Genomic DNA, 18,187 nt, shown 5'->3' with positions numbered 1-18,187 from the left:
TGTTCCCAGGTCACTTGTGTGGGGCACATCATTGGGGCTGTGGTCACAGATACCCCAGAACATGCACAGAGAGCAGCTCAAGCTGTTAAAATTACCTATGAGGAACTGCCAGCCATTATCACAATTGAGGTGACTGCTGCTAGATCATGGTCTTCTTATCTCTACCCTGGCACTATCCCTCCCCCTGCCTAAATCCTCCTTAATCACAAACTACCCTCAGCTCTCACAGTATCCTTGTAGGGTTATTCTTTGTCCTTGAAATACAGATATTAAACACAGTCCTTCCAACATGTTATATAGCTTGCTTAGAAGAAGACAGTTCTTGAATTTTCTTCTGATTTTTATGGTCATATACCTCCCTACCTCCACCTATCTACTGAATGCATCCAAATGAACTTGGGGGAAAAAAATCAATTCCAAGTCAGAAATACCCCCTCTTCTCTCTTCTCTGTCTTTTGTTAACTCCCTGAAGATTTAGGTATTATGCCTTACTTTTTGTCATTTAGGATGCAATAAAAAACAATTCCTTCTATGGTTCAGAGATCAAGATTGAGAAAGGAGATCTCAAAAAAGGTTTTGCTGAAGCTGATAATATTGTTTCAGGTACAGTCATCTAATTTTTCCCTTCATGGTACTTAGAGAGGGTTGGGTGGCCACTCTCATTTGGGAAGAAAGTAAATGACAGTTTGGCATAAAGAACACTAATATTTTCTGTTATTTCTAAATATTATAGGAGTTTAGAGTTAGAATGAAGATTGTTAGTTATTCTAATCCCCTCATTACAAAACTCTATAAAGATGAAGAAACCAAAGGAGAGTTTGGGGAGGGGAGGAAATTAAACATTTATGAAGTACCTCATATGTACTCGGAACTTAGCTAAACATTTTATATCATTTCTTTTTTTCCTTAAAGCAACTCTCTGAGGTATTTGCTACTGTTGTGCCCATTTTACAATTGAGGAAACTGAAGCAGGCAAAGATTAAGTGGCATTTTCAGGGTCACATAGATATTAAATCTTTGTGGCTAGATTTGGACTCAGGTTTTCCTGACTTCAGGTCATTGCCTACTTTCTTATGCATTCATTAGCCATGTGTTTAGTGACTTATTCTAGAATCTCTCTTCCTCTTAAAGCCTTATACATGCTGTGGGTTAATTTGATTTTCATTATCTTATCGTGGCATATATTACAGTGAGTTACTGTTTTTAGAATGAGGAAGATTTTCATTGTGTCAAAATCTAAATCTCTCCTAATGCAATTGGAGCCTATTTTTTCCAACTAATAGCCAATAAATTTTATATCATTTTTGACTTCTTTGTATAGACATATAGTGTAAGTAGAAGATTATTATACTCATTCCACAGATTTGCTTAAGTTTACACATTGGGTTTATAGTAATCCTGAAAATAGAATATAAGATTCTTTACACTTGGTCAATGCTGCTTACTTTTCATAGTCTCGTGGCACCATGGTGTAGTGGGAAGAACACAAGTTCAGGGCCACCAGATTCAAATTCTACTTATGATAGTTTTTCAAATCATTTTACTTTTCTGGGTCCCAATTTTTTATATGTAAGATGAAAGAATTGAATTAGGTGGACTCTGAAGTCCCTTGTTACCATAGACTTATGTTCCTACTGTTTTCTAGATCTGTTATACATTACCAAGTATGCATTAGTTTTCTCTTTTTTAAAGCTCTATAATTTCTTCATTAAAAAAAGAAAAGAAAAGTCACTTTCTTTGTATGTTATAGAATTGCTGGATCTTATGAATTAAAGGGAATTTTCCTTCTTTGTTAAGGATAAGGAAAAAAATAAAAGATTTAGAAAGGGGAACTGAGCCAATTATTGTCAGAACAAGGAGTAAAATGCAGGTCATTGGACTAATAGCATTTAATCATTTTTGTTGATTTCCTTTTGTCTTTTTCCAGAATTGTACAACAATCTTACAACAGCAAGGGCCTAATTTGTCATCACTGATTGTAGTATACACATTCCTCTTAATTTATTAAAACATCATTTAAATCAGTCCGTTTTCCACCAAACTGTAAAATTGATTTTCCTAAAGAGAAAGCCTAACCATGTTACCTCCGTATTCAGTCAACTCCAGTGACTTGTGCAGTGTGCTGGTACATATTTAACAATCATCTTTTTTGGGGGGAAAAAAAACTATATACACCAATGCACTTTTAAATTTAATCTGCATTATTAATAGTTTTTCCATCACTTTATTAAGTCTGTGCAAGAAATAAAATAATAAATCAAGTCCTGACTTGTAGCATTTGCTGGTTTCTGAAGTGTAAATGCTCACAGTGAAAATTTAACAATTGCTTTTTAGATTAGACTGTGAAATCCTTGAAAGGAGGGACTACTTTTAACCTCTTTATATTCCTTAACTCTGTGCCTGGCACATATTAGATGCTTAATAATACTGGTTGACCTGCCTTACCTTGACTTTATCACTGCTTCATTTTTTAATTCATGGTCTACTATGAACCTGAGATCTTTTTCTGACTTCCTGGTTTGTACATAGTCATCTTTCAATAGGAATCTGTGAATCTTCTTACATAGGATTTTATTCTCTCTTGCACTACTAACATTTGGCTTTGTGTAACCTTTCCAGGAGAGCTGTATATTGGTGGGCAGGAACACTTCTACTTAGAGACTCACTGCACCATTGCTGTCCCAAAAGGTGAAGCAGGAGAGATGGAGCTCTTTGTGTCTACCCAGAACACAATGAAGACTCAGGTAACCAACTAAGGAGTTAATGGATAAGGAAAGAGAATTTGACAATTATGCAAAGTGCAGAGATTCCTATTTGTTGAGAGGCAACACTGAATTAAAAATAGAGAAACATCAATTTAGATCTGAAAAAGAGGGGGCCATTAAGTCCCCTCCTCTTCATTTTACAGAAGAGGAAAGTAAAACAGGGACAAGTGGTAAAATGACTTGCTATGGGTCACACAACTGGTGAGTGTCTGCTATGGGACTTGGATGTGTGATGGTGAGGCAAATAATTTGGAGAAGGGATTATTGTTCAGGGTCAAAGTTAAGGTCAAGTATTGGTCAGAGTAAATACCCTCTAAAGTCCCCATAAAGTGATCTGCTTTGTTCTGGTGAATGGTAACCTGATGAGGCTAGATGGGATGGTGAATGCCTAAGGTTATGCTGACAAATGTTTAACTGTCTCCCCCCATCCTCAGGAAAAAAAAATATACATATAACACACTTTTAAGTTTAATTTGAATTTTTAATATTTTCTTTATCACTTTTTTCAGTACTGACAATCAACAAAACAATATGCCAAGCCCTGATGTGTAGCTTTTGAGAATTCCTATGGTGTAAATGTTACTGAGAATTGAACAGCTGCTAAGAACTAGTTTCAGTATAGCCTTGTCTTGCCTGTAGTTTCTGTCTATAGTCCTTACCAACAGGAGAGGCAAAGACTGATGGATCATTTGAGTTACAGAGTCCTGAGCAGCTTGCTCAGGTATTGGCTCAGGTATTTCAATGCCAATATAGGAGTGAAGGAAGGGGAACTAGATTGCCTAGGGAGAAGTGAACCAATGAGGAGTATAAATAGAACAGTTCAGAGTTTCCACACCGATTAGCAAATGGGGTTAGATTCATAAATAACTGTTGTACTTTCAGCCTGAGCAAGATCAGGATATTTAGTCAGAAAGAGAGAGACAGAGTCACCGAAAGGAAGGAAAGAAAGGAAGAAGAAAGGAAAAAAGGAAGAAAGGAAGAAAGGAGGGAAAGAAGAAAACTATTATACTGGACATAAAATGAGTAGAGTGTAATTTTGGGACAATAGGGAGCACTATAGTAATGAAAGCCATGATGTAGTAGCAAAAACAGTTTTATTAAAGCCATAGAAAACATAAATGAGACATAAAGATTTATTCTTCTAATAGCAGGGAGGGACCCTCCTTCCCTTCTCTCTCCCATTAACACTTCTGAGGAACAGACAGGCTAAGGGCTCTCCTAGCATCATGAGTTGGTTAATCTGGTAGAAATCTCCCTGAGTCAGGCCAGAATAATATTTTCTAAATGAAATTATATTCTTTTTCTGAGATGGAGCTTAACAACTGGGTCTTATACAAGACATGTCACTCAAAGGTTTAATCTTGACTGTTACACAACAATGATGTTTTAGCTATATTTCAGTTGTATTCAACTCTTAGGTTTTTCTTGGCAAAGATACTGGAGCGGTTTGCCATTTTCTTCTCCAGTTTATTTTACAGATGAGAAAACTGAGGCAATTATGGTTAAGTGACTTGCCAAGAGTCATGCAACTAGGAAGTGCGTGGGACCATATTTGAACTCAGGAAGAGAGGCTTCTTGACCCCAGCCCTATAACTTTATCCATTGTATCACCTAGTTTCCCAGTGAGTTATACAATATATAAGGAGAAATAAAGAGGATTCTAGTGAATGAATTCAGTCAGAGGTCACTACTTGTCTGAAAACACGATCCATCTTTTTTTGGATTTGTTTTTACATAAATAAACTCTTCTGCAGAATTCCTCATCTGCTCTAGTAGGATTATTGTGTGTCATATTAATATGCAATTAGTATTCCCCTGTGCCTTGCTAGAATCTACTGACAGCCCATTAGACACAAAACAGCCTGAGTTTGGTCTGTTGCACTAAAGCCAGGTACAGTGCAAGATGTGATCTAGTTATACTAGACTTTAGTTATAGATATTTCATGGCTTTTTCCTTGTAAATTAATAGGTTGTTGTCACTGGAACTGGCTACATGTGGGATCTGAGTCTATTAGAACTGATTTAAACCTAAACAAAATGCTATATGACACTGAAGCACACTCTCATTTTCCTTCTAGAGTTTTGTTGCCAAAGTTTTGGGTGTCCCAGCAAATCGCATTGTAGTTCGAGTGAAGAGAATGGGAGGAGGTTTTGGAGGGAAGGAGACCCGGAGCACAGTATTATCTACAGCAGTTGCTTTGGCTGCATACAAGTAAGTTCCAACGCCAATGGGTTAGATGTTGGGTCAGGGCAGGGAGGGGGGGGGGAGGATGAAGCTAGTTTCCTTGGAAGAGGTTGTTATATCTGTAAAGGTAATGGTCTCTCTCCCAGGACTGGCTGCCCTGTACGTTGCATGCTGGATCGAGATGAAGACATGTTGATAACTGGTGGGAGACATCCATTTATGGCCAGATATCAGGTATCAGATTTAAAGGGAAAAAGTCAGGTATAGCTACACTGTCTAGTGATATAATTGGAAGACAGAAGTTCAAGGATATATGGCCCACATTGTATGAATGGGATCAGATTTTCTAAGTTTTCCCCATATGTATGAGGAAACATGGCATACCATAAATCAGAACTGTAACTAGTATTTCAGAGTTTAGAAAAAACATCCACAAGAAATACGTCTTCATTTTAACTTTTTAAGAAAAATTCACTTGGTGGGAAGAGATCTCTGGATAGTGTTGTTTGGTTGAAGGAGACAGAGATGAAGCCTCCTTGATATAGTTGTATTTACAGGGAATTAATAAGGACACGATAGAAAGGACACTGCTATTTAGTAGTTTCCTATTCTCATTTATTATTGTTGCTGATTAATTGCTAAGCTGAATTGTTTCTATGTTGCTAAAATAAGTGCTAGTAGACTCTCTAAATTTTAGTTCCTAGTTATAAACTTAGATTACCCTGTCCTGGTTACGTTCTGGTAGATACAACATTGGATTAGGAATCAGGTGATCTTATTTTCAATCCTTCCTCTTCCACTATTTACTTTAATCCAATTCAGCAAACTTTATTAAAAGCCTATTATGTGTCAAACACCATGCCAAATTCTGAGAATACAAAGGCAAAAATGAGTCAGTCCCTGCTATAAAGCGGCTTATATGCTAAGCACATATCATACTTTCGTATAATAACTACCTCAGAGATAATAACTACCTCAGAGAACTGTTGTAAGGATCAAATCCTAAAATTGGTATGAATGTGCTTTAAAAAGGATAGAATATTGCATGAAGGAGAAGTTTAGTTGTGACTACTTGATGGCTGAATACCATGAAGAAAGTTCTTAGTATTACATCAATTCCAATGTATCCTGCCATTGCCATCCCTGTTTATCCATGTTTGTATGCTTAGAAAAGCATTTGTCCTTATATTAAGATGTTTTCCTGGATGTTTCAGATCGACAGAATTGAGTTAATAGAGTGTATTTTTCACTTTTTAGTAAATTGAATTTGCCATCCTCACTTCTGGTGTACCAAAGCCTTTTGTGAAGCACTAAGTCATATCTTGCCCTCCTTCCCTTCTCCTCCCTTATCTCTTCTTCTCTCCTCTTTCATTATACTTCTTTCTTTTTTGGTTCAACATCTTTCTGCTCTGTCACTTCTTCTTTTTCACCCCTTCCATGAAAACCAGAAAATTATTCATTTATATCCAATAAGCATTTGATTAAACACCTACTGTAACTGTGCTAGGTGTTGAAGATTTAAAAAAAGAAAAAGACAAAATCAAAAACAGTCTAAAAAACAGTCTTGAATTATAAAATCAAGGTTAATCTCCTCCCAAACTCTGGTTGTCCTTTAAAAAAAAAAAGAAGAAGAAGAAGAAGTACGTGCTATTAGTTTCCTTCTATCATTTCCTTGGTATATTGTTTCCTCTGTTTTTCTCCTGTAAGACTAAAGAGAGGGGAGGCAAAGGGATGGATAGAAAGAAGAAATATTGGAAAAGTACCCTGCCTTAAGGAATCTGTTTTGTGATTAGGTTGGCTTCATGAAGACTGGGAAGATTGTAGCCCTAGAAGTTGAACACTACAGCAACGCAGGAAATACTTTAGACCTCTCTGAAAGTGTAAGTAAGATCCAGCCTCAGAGCCACCATCTTCTCCAAACCCCCTTCTCCTTTCCTCCTATCTTAAAGTTTAACAGTGAACATTGCTTAGCAGAATGTTCCTGAGCATAAGAAGGATAGAGGTGGATCTCCCATGCTACACAACTTGAATTTTCTTTATCTTTGACCTGAAATAAATTACTTGGGTATGACCATATAAGAAAATGGTATCAACTGTTAAGTGAACTTAGTTTCTCAGAAGAAAGACACCCTGAGGGAAATCACCTACTTTTATTGATTTGATTTAATTTGGGGGTTCATTTGAAGCTGTTCTTAACACAGCCTGAATTATACCATGAATAGATCATGAGTAAGCAGAGAAACTATAGATCTGGCAGGAGAATTCAAGAATTAGTCAAAAGCCCTTAGGTTAATGGGTGAATGGATAAGTGGAGGAAGCAGAGTTGGGGGAGGAATAATGAAATGAGCATTATTATTAAACATTTGCTTTGGACTAATTGAGACCAAAAATATTGGACAATTTTCAAAAGATATAGTATGAGCATAAATAAGATGATATAACTCTCAGCTCAAGTTCTACTATAATGCCCCCATTCTAAAATGCAAATGATTTTTAGGTTTTTGAAGACTATCTCAAAAGGACACAAGCTCTAACAAGTTTTCAGGAGCTGGAAAGGTTTTAAATATGAACCTGTTGACAGATTGCATACCTATTGTTTGGAGACTAGCCTAGTTAAGTTCAATTTACCAGGCTGCCAACAGGCTGATTTTTTTTTTAGCCATATTTCTCATATATGTCATCTACTAAGTTTTGTAGTGAAGTGGTCAAGAAATACAAAATTCAAATCCTGCCTAGGCAGGCACTTACTAACTATATAACCTGGGCAAGTCACCTCAGTTTTTTCATCTGTAAAATGAGGAGATTGGGTTTGACAGCATCTGAGATTGCTTTGAGTTCTAAATCTATGGTCTTATAATCCCATGACCAGAAGAAATTCTAGATTCTTGAAGAAGTTAGGACTCCCTATATTGAAATCTGGAGCATTTGAACAGGATAAATCTTTGGAAACAGCCAGTGAAAGTGATGGATTATGTCTTTCTTTTTGCATCTTTTCCTCAGATCATGGAGAGGGCTTTATTTCATATGGACAACTGCTATAAGATTCCCAACATCAGGGGTACTGGCCGACTATGCAAGACCAACTTGCCTTCCAATACAGCCTTCAGGGGCTTTGGGGGGCCCCAAGGGATGCTCATTGCTGAGTACTGGATGAGTGAAGTTGCCCTCACCTGTAAACTTCCAGCAGAGGAAGTAAGAATCAAGATTATTGTTGCTGGTTAAAATATTGCATTGTCCTGCTCAGGATCCATTAATTATCTCCAGGAGCGGTGTTAGAGTTAGCTGGAAATCTCTGAATATATCACCACCCACAAGCTCTCTATCTCTTTTGGGTAGGTTCGAAGGATGAACATGTACAAGGAAGGAGACCTGACTCACTTTAACCAGAAGCTGGAAGGGTTCACTGTGCCCAGGTGCTGGGATGAATGCATGGCAAGTTCACAGTACCATGCAAGAAGGAAAGAGGTTGAGAAATTTAACAAGTAAGACCTGGGAAGGAAAGGATAGGAAACTAAGAACTTTCTACATAGAGAAGCTGGGATGGGGAAAAGGGCAGTGACTGATAACCTTGCATTTCTTTCTTCATCATCTTTTAATATGAATTTTTAAACTATAACAGATATTTAGTAAGTATATTATAGACATATGTCAATATACCAAAAACCTGGAGGAGATACAATGACTAAATGAATCCATGTGGTGGCCCAGAAAATATATAGTCCCAGTGCTTAAGAAACTTACAGTCTAAAAAAGGAGTTAAGACATATATACAAAGAGGTTCAAGATTCACATGGGCGTGGGGCAGCTAGGTGATGCTGCTAGGGGCAGTTAGTTGATGATGATGGTGATTAGAGCACCAGTCAGACACGTAACACTTCCTAGCTGTGTGACCTTGGGCAAGTCATTTAACCCCAATTGCCTCAGCCAAGAAAATTTTAAAAAAATAAGAAAGATTCACTTGGAAAATGAGGTCTTAGAAAAAATGCCATTCTCTTTTTCCAGGGAGAATTGTTGGAAGAAGAGAGGTTTGAGTATAATTCCTACCAAGTTTGGAATCAGCTTCACACTTTCCTTTCTAAATCAGGTAATTAAGTACTTGTCTCTAATTTCCATTTGACTGTGACCCTGCATTTTTATTGTTTAGAAGCTGCTCCAGGAGTGATATCTATTTTTGTTGGTGGTTGAATTCACTGGAAAGAACAGCCAGGGATTGCTTAGGTTTTTATATTATAAATATATATATTATACATATATATATAAAATATTATAGTAAGGAATATATAAGGAAGCAGAGTTCTGTTTTATCTGATGGGAAAAGAGATGGTTTCCCAAATTATGGAGCCCCTGAATTGAAGCTTGAAGGCATAGAAGATTTTAAACAGGTATAAATATGAAGGAAATAGTAAGATAATATGATTAAATAGGCAACAAAAATGCTTAAAGGCAAAAGGGACAAAACTGGGAAAAGCTTAGTGGCTTACATTGATGGAAAGTTACATGATATGAAAGGAAAAAGAGTGAAGTAAGGCTGAAAAGGTAGGTTAAAAGCCAGATTTTCAAGGTGAGGAGTTTATCCCATACCTGAAGGAGAGCAAGTAAATATTTTTGAGATGGAGAGTGAGTAGGTCTTTTCTGTGCATTGAGGAAGATTATTTTGGTAGTTGTGTGAAAGAGTTGAGAGAGCAAAGGAGGGGATCAGATAAGAATTTATCACATAGTTCAACAGAAAGTTGATGAGATCCCCACCTAGGATGATGGCAGTGTAAGTGGAAAGGAAGGGATACATGTGAGATGTTGGGAAGAAATGCCAAGATTTGGAAATTTATTAGATGTAGAGAATGAAGATTAAATTTTGAATTCGAGGAATTTGGAGAATATTGACAATAGTTGGGAAGTTTGAAGGCAGGGAAGCTTGAGACAGGGATGAGGAGAGTAGATGAATTCAGTCTGGGATTTTCTGATTTTGAGGTTCCAGCAGGATTTCAAGGTAGAAATGTCTGGTAGGATGTTGGAGATGCTGAAATGGAGCCTAGCTTGGATATGTGGTCATCTGTAGTAACTGAAGCCATTGAGGAAAAATGAGACTATTAAGAGAGAGAATGTAAACAGAGAAGAATAGAAGGTCCAAGATATAGTATTTAACCTTCTTGTGCTTATAGTGGTCTCCAGAAAGTCCTTTGTTGGACACTGCTACCCAGTCTAAGATTAAATAAACCTTGAAACTGAAGAGGTCCCATGTGGTGGTCCTGATGTGGTCTCATCTTCCTCCCACAGGCTGGAGCTTTGATACATGTGTACACAGATGGTTCCGTTCTTCTTACCCATGGTGGTACTGAGATGGGGCAAGGCCTTCACACCAAGATGATCCAAGTAAGCAGCCTAAATGAGCACAACAATAAGGGGAAACTACTTTGTGTATTTTCCCCTCTCAGCACAAGGAGTTTCCTCTAGAAAGGCAATATGGCGAGATGGATAGTCTGTCTCAGTTAGCATCTAGAAGACCTGGTTTTAAAATCCTCCACTGAAGTTAAGTAGCTGTATGACCCTGAAAAAGTCATTTCAAATCTTTGAATCTCAGCTTTCTCATCTATAAAGTGGGGAATCATATCAATATTGAGAGATAACATGGATTAAATGATGCTCAAGTTCCTTTCTAGTTCTTAACCTATGATAATCTGTGATGAAGTCTATCCCTTGTACATCCATTGAACATCCAAATTCTCACTCGGGTAATCCTCTTAGTTATAACAGCATATTTATATGGCATAAAAAGTGTCACAAAGTGCTTTTCCTCCCATTTAAACTCATAACAACTTTGTGTGGGATAGGCGCTACATATTTTGTATACAGAGGGGAAACAAGAAGGGATTATGTCTGGACTTGTGATTTCATCAATATAGAAAAACAGGAAGGATACAGTCTATGTAAAAATATAATCTGCAAGTTCTGGTGTTGAAGAATTACCTGGATGCAGTGAGAGGGTACCAAAAGTTACATAGCAATGGAGTTTATCTAACATGTTTCTAGCATAATTTAATCCATTTTGTTAATTTTACAGTTGAGTAAATGAAGGAGTGACCTTGAACAAATATCTTGATTTTCTGGGCCTCAATTTCATCATCTGAATAAATAAAGAGATTGGATTAAATAATTTCTAAGGACTTTTGAGAGTCATGAAGGTTTAAATGGATAGAGAACCAGTGTCAAGAAAACATTGTCATTCCTATAGTCTCTCACCTATTGGCTGTGTGACAATGATCAAGTCACTTAAACTCTCAGTGTCCACAGATAATTCTCTAAAACTCTGAGATGTAGTGGAGGAAGGTGCCTCATTGTATTTATAGAAGATTCTTCCTCTTCTCATATTCTCTGTACCAGTGAAATAATGGATCCAGTCTAAAAAAGGTCCTTTTTAAATATCTAATAACCTTTTCGCAAGAGTTGATTATATTGACTGCAGGACAGATTTACAGGGAGGGAGGAGTCCCAAGGAGGTAACATAGTTGAATTGGACCCCAGAAGTGTTATCAAAGTTTCCTGCATGGGATAGGAGATTGGACTAGATGGACTCTAAATTCTTTCCTGGTGCTATTGGGATTCAGTGATTCTAAGTATTGCTAGCAATGGATATAGTCACGGACTCCTCATTTTACAGGTGGCCAGCAAAACTTTGAAGATCCCTACCTCCAAGATTTACATCAGTGAAACAAGCACCGCTACAGTGCCCAACACTTCTCCTACAGCTGCTTCTGTTAGCACTGACATCAATGGACAGGCTGTCTATGTAAGGTTCTTGTGGGACTCTATAGGTCTCTGAGATGGTCTGTTAACCAAATCAGTCTCTTTGGGATGGCAATTTTCTACTCAGGCTATTTGATCATGAGCTCTTCTTATTTCCCTGGTGCTGTGATTAAGGAGGACCCTTTTCCTCCAGGTTCAAGGGCACAGGAAAAGCCACAAGACTCATAATTGCTTTGATTAACATCTTTGCATTTACCTGGAACATCTGAAGCTGGGTAATGGGATAGTGGAGACAAAGTGAGATGGTTAAGCCAAAAGATGTAATGTCTGTTTGGGGATCCTCATCATAAGAGCCCTACCCTAAATGGGGAACAAATCATCTCAGACACAGCTTTAATGGTTCCCTTAAATATATAGCCATGAAATAAGTGTTTCTTAAGTCATGCTAAAAATTTACAGTGGAAGTGGACAAGGAATCAACATGGCACCTTTCTGAGTGTTATCTAATCTCTGAGCCCATCTTCTATATAATAATCACTTCAGCTAGCATCCTTGGATTGTTAGTGTCCCCTCATAGAGAAAAGCAGTGTTTGTCCCTATTCTTCAGGCAACTCCAGTCTGCAGCCCAGGATTTGGGGGCATTTTTGTAGTTTCTAGGAAATACTATTATAGGTGTAGTTGAGGAATAGCTGGACTTGGAGTCAGGAAGACTTGAATTCAGATCTACTCTCAGACTCTTCCTAGCTATGTGGCTCTGGGCAAATCATTTTACCTCTGTTTGCCTCACTTTGAAGTTAGTGACCATCAGGATCCTTTTTAGTTCTATCTCTTACCTTATGACCAATGACCAATATGTTGGAGGGGCCATTGTATGTGCTTTTTCCTTTAGGAAGCATGTAAAACCATCTTACAAAGACTGGAACCCTTCAAAAAGAACAATCCCAGTGGTTCCTGGGAAGAATGGGTAAGTCTGCACTCATTAAAGATAGACATGGTGAAACTTAAGACTTGTCAATATTTGTAGTACAAAATGCTCAGGATCTTTGATTTCCTGGGTCTGGGAGCTCAGTTCACTGGTACTTTTTTCATCCCCCTTTATGTTTTTATAGATATATTTTGCGAATTTTCTTGGTTCCCCAAAACCTACCTCTGCCAGAGCTTCTCTCTTACTAGCATGGCTTTCTTGAGAACTTTGGTCATTTGTACACAACAAAAGTAGAGACCTAGCATAGTAATAGATATTTACTAGGGCTCTGCTAAGTGGTATTATAATGCATAGAGTACCAGAAAGATTAAACTAACCTACTGGTCTGGTCTCAGACACTTACTATCTGGGTGATCCTGGGCAAGTCATTTAATCTTATTTGCCTCAATTTCCTCATCTGTAAAATGAGCTGGAGAGAAGGCAGTGGCAAACTGCTTCAATACCTTTGTCAAGAAAACCCCAAATAGAGTTATGATGAGTTGGACAGGACTGAAACTACTGAATAATAACAGGGATCTGTATGAATTTATTCAGGCCATTTAATCCTTAACCCTTAGTAAGTGACTATTACTGTGCAAGGTCTCTACTTTCATGGTATGCAGGTGACTGAGATTCTCAAGAAAAAGCCATGTCAGTGGGGAATAAGCCCTGGCAGGTCCTACCAAGCTTTCTAGCCATTGGGCATAGCCCCGGTGATGAACTGTGTGTATCTATATTGATAATGGGCTAGTCTTGGTCAAAGCATCAAAGCTCTTCACTAGAGAATTATTCTAGGGGCAGATTTTGGGGCATCAACAAAATTCACACAAGTCATCATCTTCTCATTTGTCAAATGACGAGTTTGGACTAGATGGCCTTTGAGATTTCTTTCTATCTGAGATAAAATGCTCTGATAAAATGATAAGTAGGTTATTGGAATTGAACTGAATTTTATCAATAAATAGGAACTAATAGGTATAAAAATAATTAGGGAACAGAAAGATTTCCTTCTTATTCTTGATATTTTTTCCATTGAAGAATGGTCCAAGGGAAATTTTGTATCTTGGGTTTTGTTCTCATTTTAGTCAATTTCCATTAAAATTTATGGCAATACTCTCACCATTCTCAAGACCTTTAGGCTTTCCCTGAAAAATATCAAAACAGACTAAGTTTTTCTTTGCCTCCCGTGTGTCATTCCTTAAGTCCTCTTTTACCCTTGCAGTTACCTCCTTTCCTACAAGGCCCTATTTTTGTCCCTGATGGCTGTCAACCTATTCTCATGTCAACTAATAATGTCCTCTTCGGAGTGTCTTCATTACAAGGGAAGCTATTAGAAGATGCAAATAAAGTGATTTGTAAATCTAGAAAGGTCGTGTCAATGGCAGCTATTGTAATCATTATTGTTGACTGATATTTCTCTTTCTGACTTAGATTAGGGACATTTAGAGGAGTGAATGAGTGAAAAATTTATGGCATGGTGAATGGAGAGTTGTTGGTCCTCAGAATTGGGAACACCTGGTTTCAATCTTACTTTTGATGACCTATACTGATCCTGAGCAAGACACTTCACATTCAGTGTCCTGGGAAACTTTCTAATACTAAACATACCAGAGCAGTTTTGGATCTGGTACTAAGAGTTTCCTCACTTGGAGTTCTCTACCTCAGTGGGCTGCACCCCAGAGCCATCCCCAACAACAACAATAATAACAGCTACAAAAATTAATGACCAGAATTGTGTAAAGGGATTGAGGTTGTGCCATATTAAAAGAACTGGGTTTTTTGGTGGGGAAAAGAAACGTCTTGGAGTTGGGGTTGGTGGAGGGGAGACATGATGAATTTTTTTCAAGTATTTGAAAGACTGTCACATGGAAGAAAAAATGGTCATGTTCTGCTTGGGCCTAGGAGGCAGAAATGGAAGCAATGGATGGCATTTTTAAGTAGGCCGATTTAGGTCTGAAATAATGATATACTGAAATAGAATTTCATTGAGACTGAAAAGAATAATTGTGGAAACATTATAAAGGAAAACTCAGAAAGATTTGGTGACAGGCAAAAAGAAGAGGCAGTGATGGATTGTCGAGGTTTGAAACTTGAATGAATGGGAAAATGGCCCCCCTTGATAGCCTAGAATAGCACATTTAGCTATTTCTTAATGATTCAAAATTGGAAATATAACCTCCTCATATATCTCATAATTTATTTTTCTCTCTCTCAGGTTAAGGCTGCCTACATGACATCAGTGAGTTTGTCTGCCACAGGATTTTATAGGTAACTGTTCATCCTTTTCTAATTCATCATATTTGATTACAAAGGCACTGTTGGAAAAATTTCACCATCATTAATTCTTTTTTTTATAGACTTTAAACTTTGCAAAGGTCTTTAGAAAATAGTATCTTACTTGTGTCCCCAAACCATTCTGTGAAGTAGATATCTAGAACCCTACTTATTGTACTACACTGCCTCTTTGAAATATATTAGCAATTAGGCAAAGTGGATAGAGCACCAACCCTGAAGTCAGAAAGACCTGAGTTCAAATTTGACCTCAGACACTTAACACTTCCTAGCTATGTGACCCTAGGCAAGTTACTTAATCCTAGTTGTTTTAGCAAAAATAAATAAAAATTAAAAAAAAAAAAGAAATATATTAGCAACAAAAGATCCCCATAGACAAGAGTCATTAGATTTAGAAGCTCAGAAATTGATGAATATACAATAATCATCAGATTCATTTTGTTAAAACTTCTCCCTGTGAGATTTTAAATTTTAAATTAATTTAATTAAATTTTAAATTAGCATTAATTAATTTTAAACTAGCAAAACCTCAGTTTCTAATTCATAGAGATTTAGGTTATGAAACCTGTGGGTGTCTATGTATGTGTATATGTATATACTTTTTAAAAAATATTTTTGCCAGGTATTTCATAATATTATCTCTGCTTCTTGCTATTATAATCATGTATTTTATGAGTATATTACTATTAATAAATGAAAATTAATGAGTCAAGTCATTTTGTAAATCAAGAGCTCCATCCCTGTTTTCTAGATAGGCAAAGAAAGGCTCAGAAGGGTTACAGACATATATAGACTCATGTCATTGAAGCAAAACTGTGGTTACATTTAAATCCATAGTCTTCTCTATTAGAACGTATGCTCCATGCTGGCAGAGTTAATATATTATGAAATACCTAAGTTTCCCTGCCAGGCTAAAATGTCCAACTTGAACTTTGTTGGTGAATAGTTGGAAAATGAAAATGAAAACCTTTGTGGACTCGAGGAGAAAAGTAAGATTTCCTTGGAAAGTAATGTGATGCAAATGGGAGGTCATGAATTTGATTTCAAAGAACTTAGGTTTCCATTCAACCTTTACTAATTACTCTCTTAGTGATTGTGGGAAAGACTCTACCTCCCTTGGATTATCAGCTTTGTTACATCTATAAATTTCCTAATTGTTAAAAAAAAAAAAGTTTTCTGGATGGCTGACTCTAAGATTCCTTCTAGTTCTCTGTCTGTGGAGTTATGACCTTTCCTAAATTCAGCTTCTTGATCTATAAAATGGGAACAATAAAAATACTTAATGCTATCTCATGAGGTCATTGAGAAAGAAGTGTTTTGTGAACTTAATATGCTGTAGACATTGATTTCTATTGGAGGGAAGGCCTGTTTTTTTTTCTTCTGCTATTCATTTTGAAATGCATGATATTTTTTCTTCTCAGAACACCCAATCTGGGTTATAACTTTGAAACCAATTCTGGAAATCCCTTCCACTACTTCTCCTATGGTGTAGCTTGCTCTGAGGTTGAGATAGACTGTTTAACAGGTGATCATAAGGTAAGAAGTTTGGAACTCTCCTATTCCAAAATCAAACACTACATGCTATGAGAAGGAAAAATCCTTGGTTTAAGAAAATTATTGAATCCTAGGATTGAGAGATTTAAAATCCATAAACATGATAAAACACAGAATTGAATACCTAGAAATGGAAGGGACCTTAGAGAGAATCTAATTCAACTATCCCTCTTCCCTCTTTTATAGATGAAGAAACTGAGTCCCAGAGATGAGGAATAATTTGTCTGAGGTCACAGATTTAAGTCACAGATTCAAATCCAAATCTTCTGATTCAAAATCTGATAGTTTTACATGATCCTGGCACACTCAAAAAGTGTGAGCTATACCATGGGATACTAGGCAATTAATATTGATGGATGAATAATAATACTTATGGATGGATGAATAATGTACTTAGTGACCCCTAAGTTCATAGGATAGTGGAAGGAACACTTGATCTGGAGTCAGAAGATCTGAGTTTGTAAGTGGGCTCTGCTACTGCCTACCTATTGGCCCTGAACAAATTACTTCTGTGGCTTCTATTTTTGTCATTTGCAAAATGAAGAGGTTGGACTAGTTAATTTTCAAGACTCCTTTTGTATGACCTAAAAAATGCAACTTAGTAATCACAGATGTATTATTAATTTCTTAATACTAAGTTTTCTGTCTTCTAAAAACTTCATTACTTGATATCTGCAGGGCAAAAATCATCAATTAATTAATTAATTAACTAATTAATTATTTGGCACCTACTTTGGACCAGCTAAACATCATGTAGTCATTAGAAATACAAAGGTAGCTTTGATAGAATGCTAGGTTTAGAGTACTAAAGATGTGGGTTCAAATCCTGTCTCTCAGTAGCTAAGTGCTGGTTCAAGGAGGCAAATTAAGATCAAGTTGTTGTGACTGATTTTTCAGTTACATTTTTCTTGCCCTCTCTGTTCATTTGCTTTTTTAGTGAATATGTTCATTTGTCCACATATTGTGCCTGAAATTTTAAACTATCCCGAAAATTGGATTTGTTGGTTCAATCAACTAGGTACTAACATAGTTTGGAAGCTTAATGGTAGTTTCCAAAGCCTCATCTCATAGATCTGAATGATAATCCCACATACATTATTTGCACATCAATTTGGTAATTGTCAGGTTCAGATGATAGAAAACCACTTCTTTGATATGTTTTTTTAATCAATTACCTTGGGTGCTCTATCACATAATTCTAATGGTATCATTCTGTAAGATCATATACACTTATATTTGGGAAACTTTTTTTGAGTACTTCAATAAATTTGGTGGTTGTAACACAACCTAGTAAGACAAGCTAGGATAAGAATTCAGAGATCAATTACTCTTGGGGATCAAATTGGTATAAGATATCATGTGTATAATAGTGGAATTGTGGCAAAGCAGTGTTCAAAGTGGGATTCCCAGAGCCTGACCTAATCCTGATCCTGACTGCTATTTTTGACAGTGATCTGTCTTTATGCTTCTTCAGTTTTTCCTTCCTTTGTAGAACATCCGCACAGACATTGTCATGGATGTTGGCTCCAGCCTGAATCCAGCTATAGATATTGGACAGGTAAGGATCTTATGGAAAACAATTGAATATTGGTTACTCCATTTTGATTTTCTGGTTCAATTGCCATGGCCTTTATTGTCATTACCTTCAAACTGCCCCAGCTAAACAGGTAGATGGATTCACTATAG

General features: G+C 36.9%; 1 protein-coding gene across 1 annotated transcript in view; it reads left to right on the top strand.

The window, feature by feature from the left end:
- XDH (xanthine dehydrogenase) overlaps positions 1 to 18,187 on the top strand; it is a 66,934-nt gene that overhangs the window by 40,411 nt on the left and 8,336 nt on the right. The window contains exons 19-33 of the mRNA XM_051976116.1: positions 10 to 129; positions 507 to 603; positions 2,620 to 2,744; positions 4,844 to 4,977; positions 5,097 to 5,184; positions 6,744 to 6,830; positions 7,951 to 8,142; positions 8,287 to 8,432; positions 8,953 to 9,034; positions 10,225 to 10,320; positions 11,606 to 11,734; positions 12,581 to 12,655; positions 14,871 to 14,923; positions 16,369 to 16,483; positions 17,994 to 18,059. Of these exons, the coding sequence (XP_051832076.1) occupies positions 10 to 129; positions 507 to 603; positions 2,620 to 2,744; positions 4,844 to 4,977; positions 5,097 to 5,184; positions 6,744 to 6,830; positions 7,951 to 8,142; positions 8,287 to 8,432; positions 8,953 to 9,034; positions 10,225 to 10,320; positions 11,606 to 11,734; positions 12,581 to 12,655; positions 14,871 to 14,923; positions 16,369 to 16,483; positions 17,994 to 18,059 (1,605 nt within the window). The remainder of the gene's footprint in view (positions 1 to 9; positions 130 to 506; positions 604 to 2,619; positions 2,745 to 4,843; positions 4,978 to 5,096; positions 5,185 to 6,743; positions 6,831 to 7,950; positions 8,143 to 8,286; positions 8,433 to 8,952; positions 9,035 to 10,224; positions 10,321 to 11,605; positions 11,735 to 12,580; positions 12,656 to 14,870; positions 14,924 to 16,368; positions 16,484 to 17,993; positions 18,060 to 18,187) is intronic.

This window comes from Antechinus flavipes, chromosome 2, assembly GCF_016432865.1.
Source record: "Antechinus flavipes isolate AdamAnt ecotype Samford, QLD, Australia chromosome 2, AdamAnt_v2, whole genome shotgun sequence".
Lineage (NCBI taxonomy): Eukaryota > Metazoa > Chordata > Mammalia > Dasyuromorphia > Dasyuridae > Antechinus > Antechinus flavipes.
This window is presented reverse-complemented; position numbering and strand designations above follow the sequence as displayed.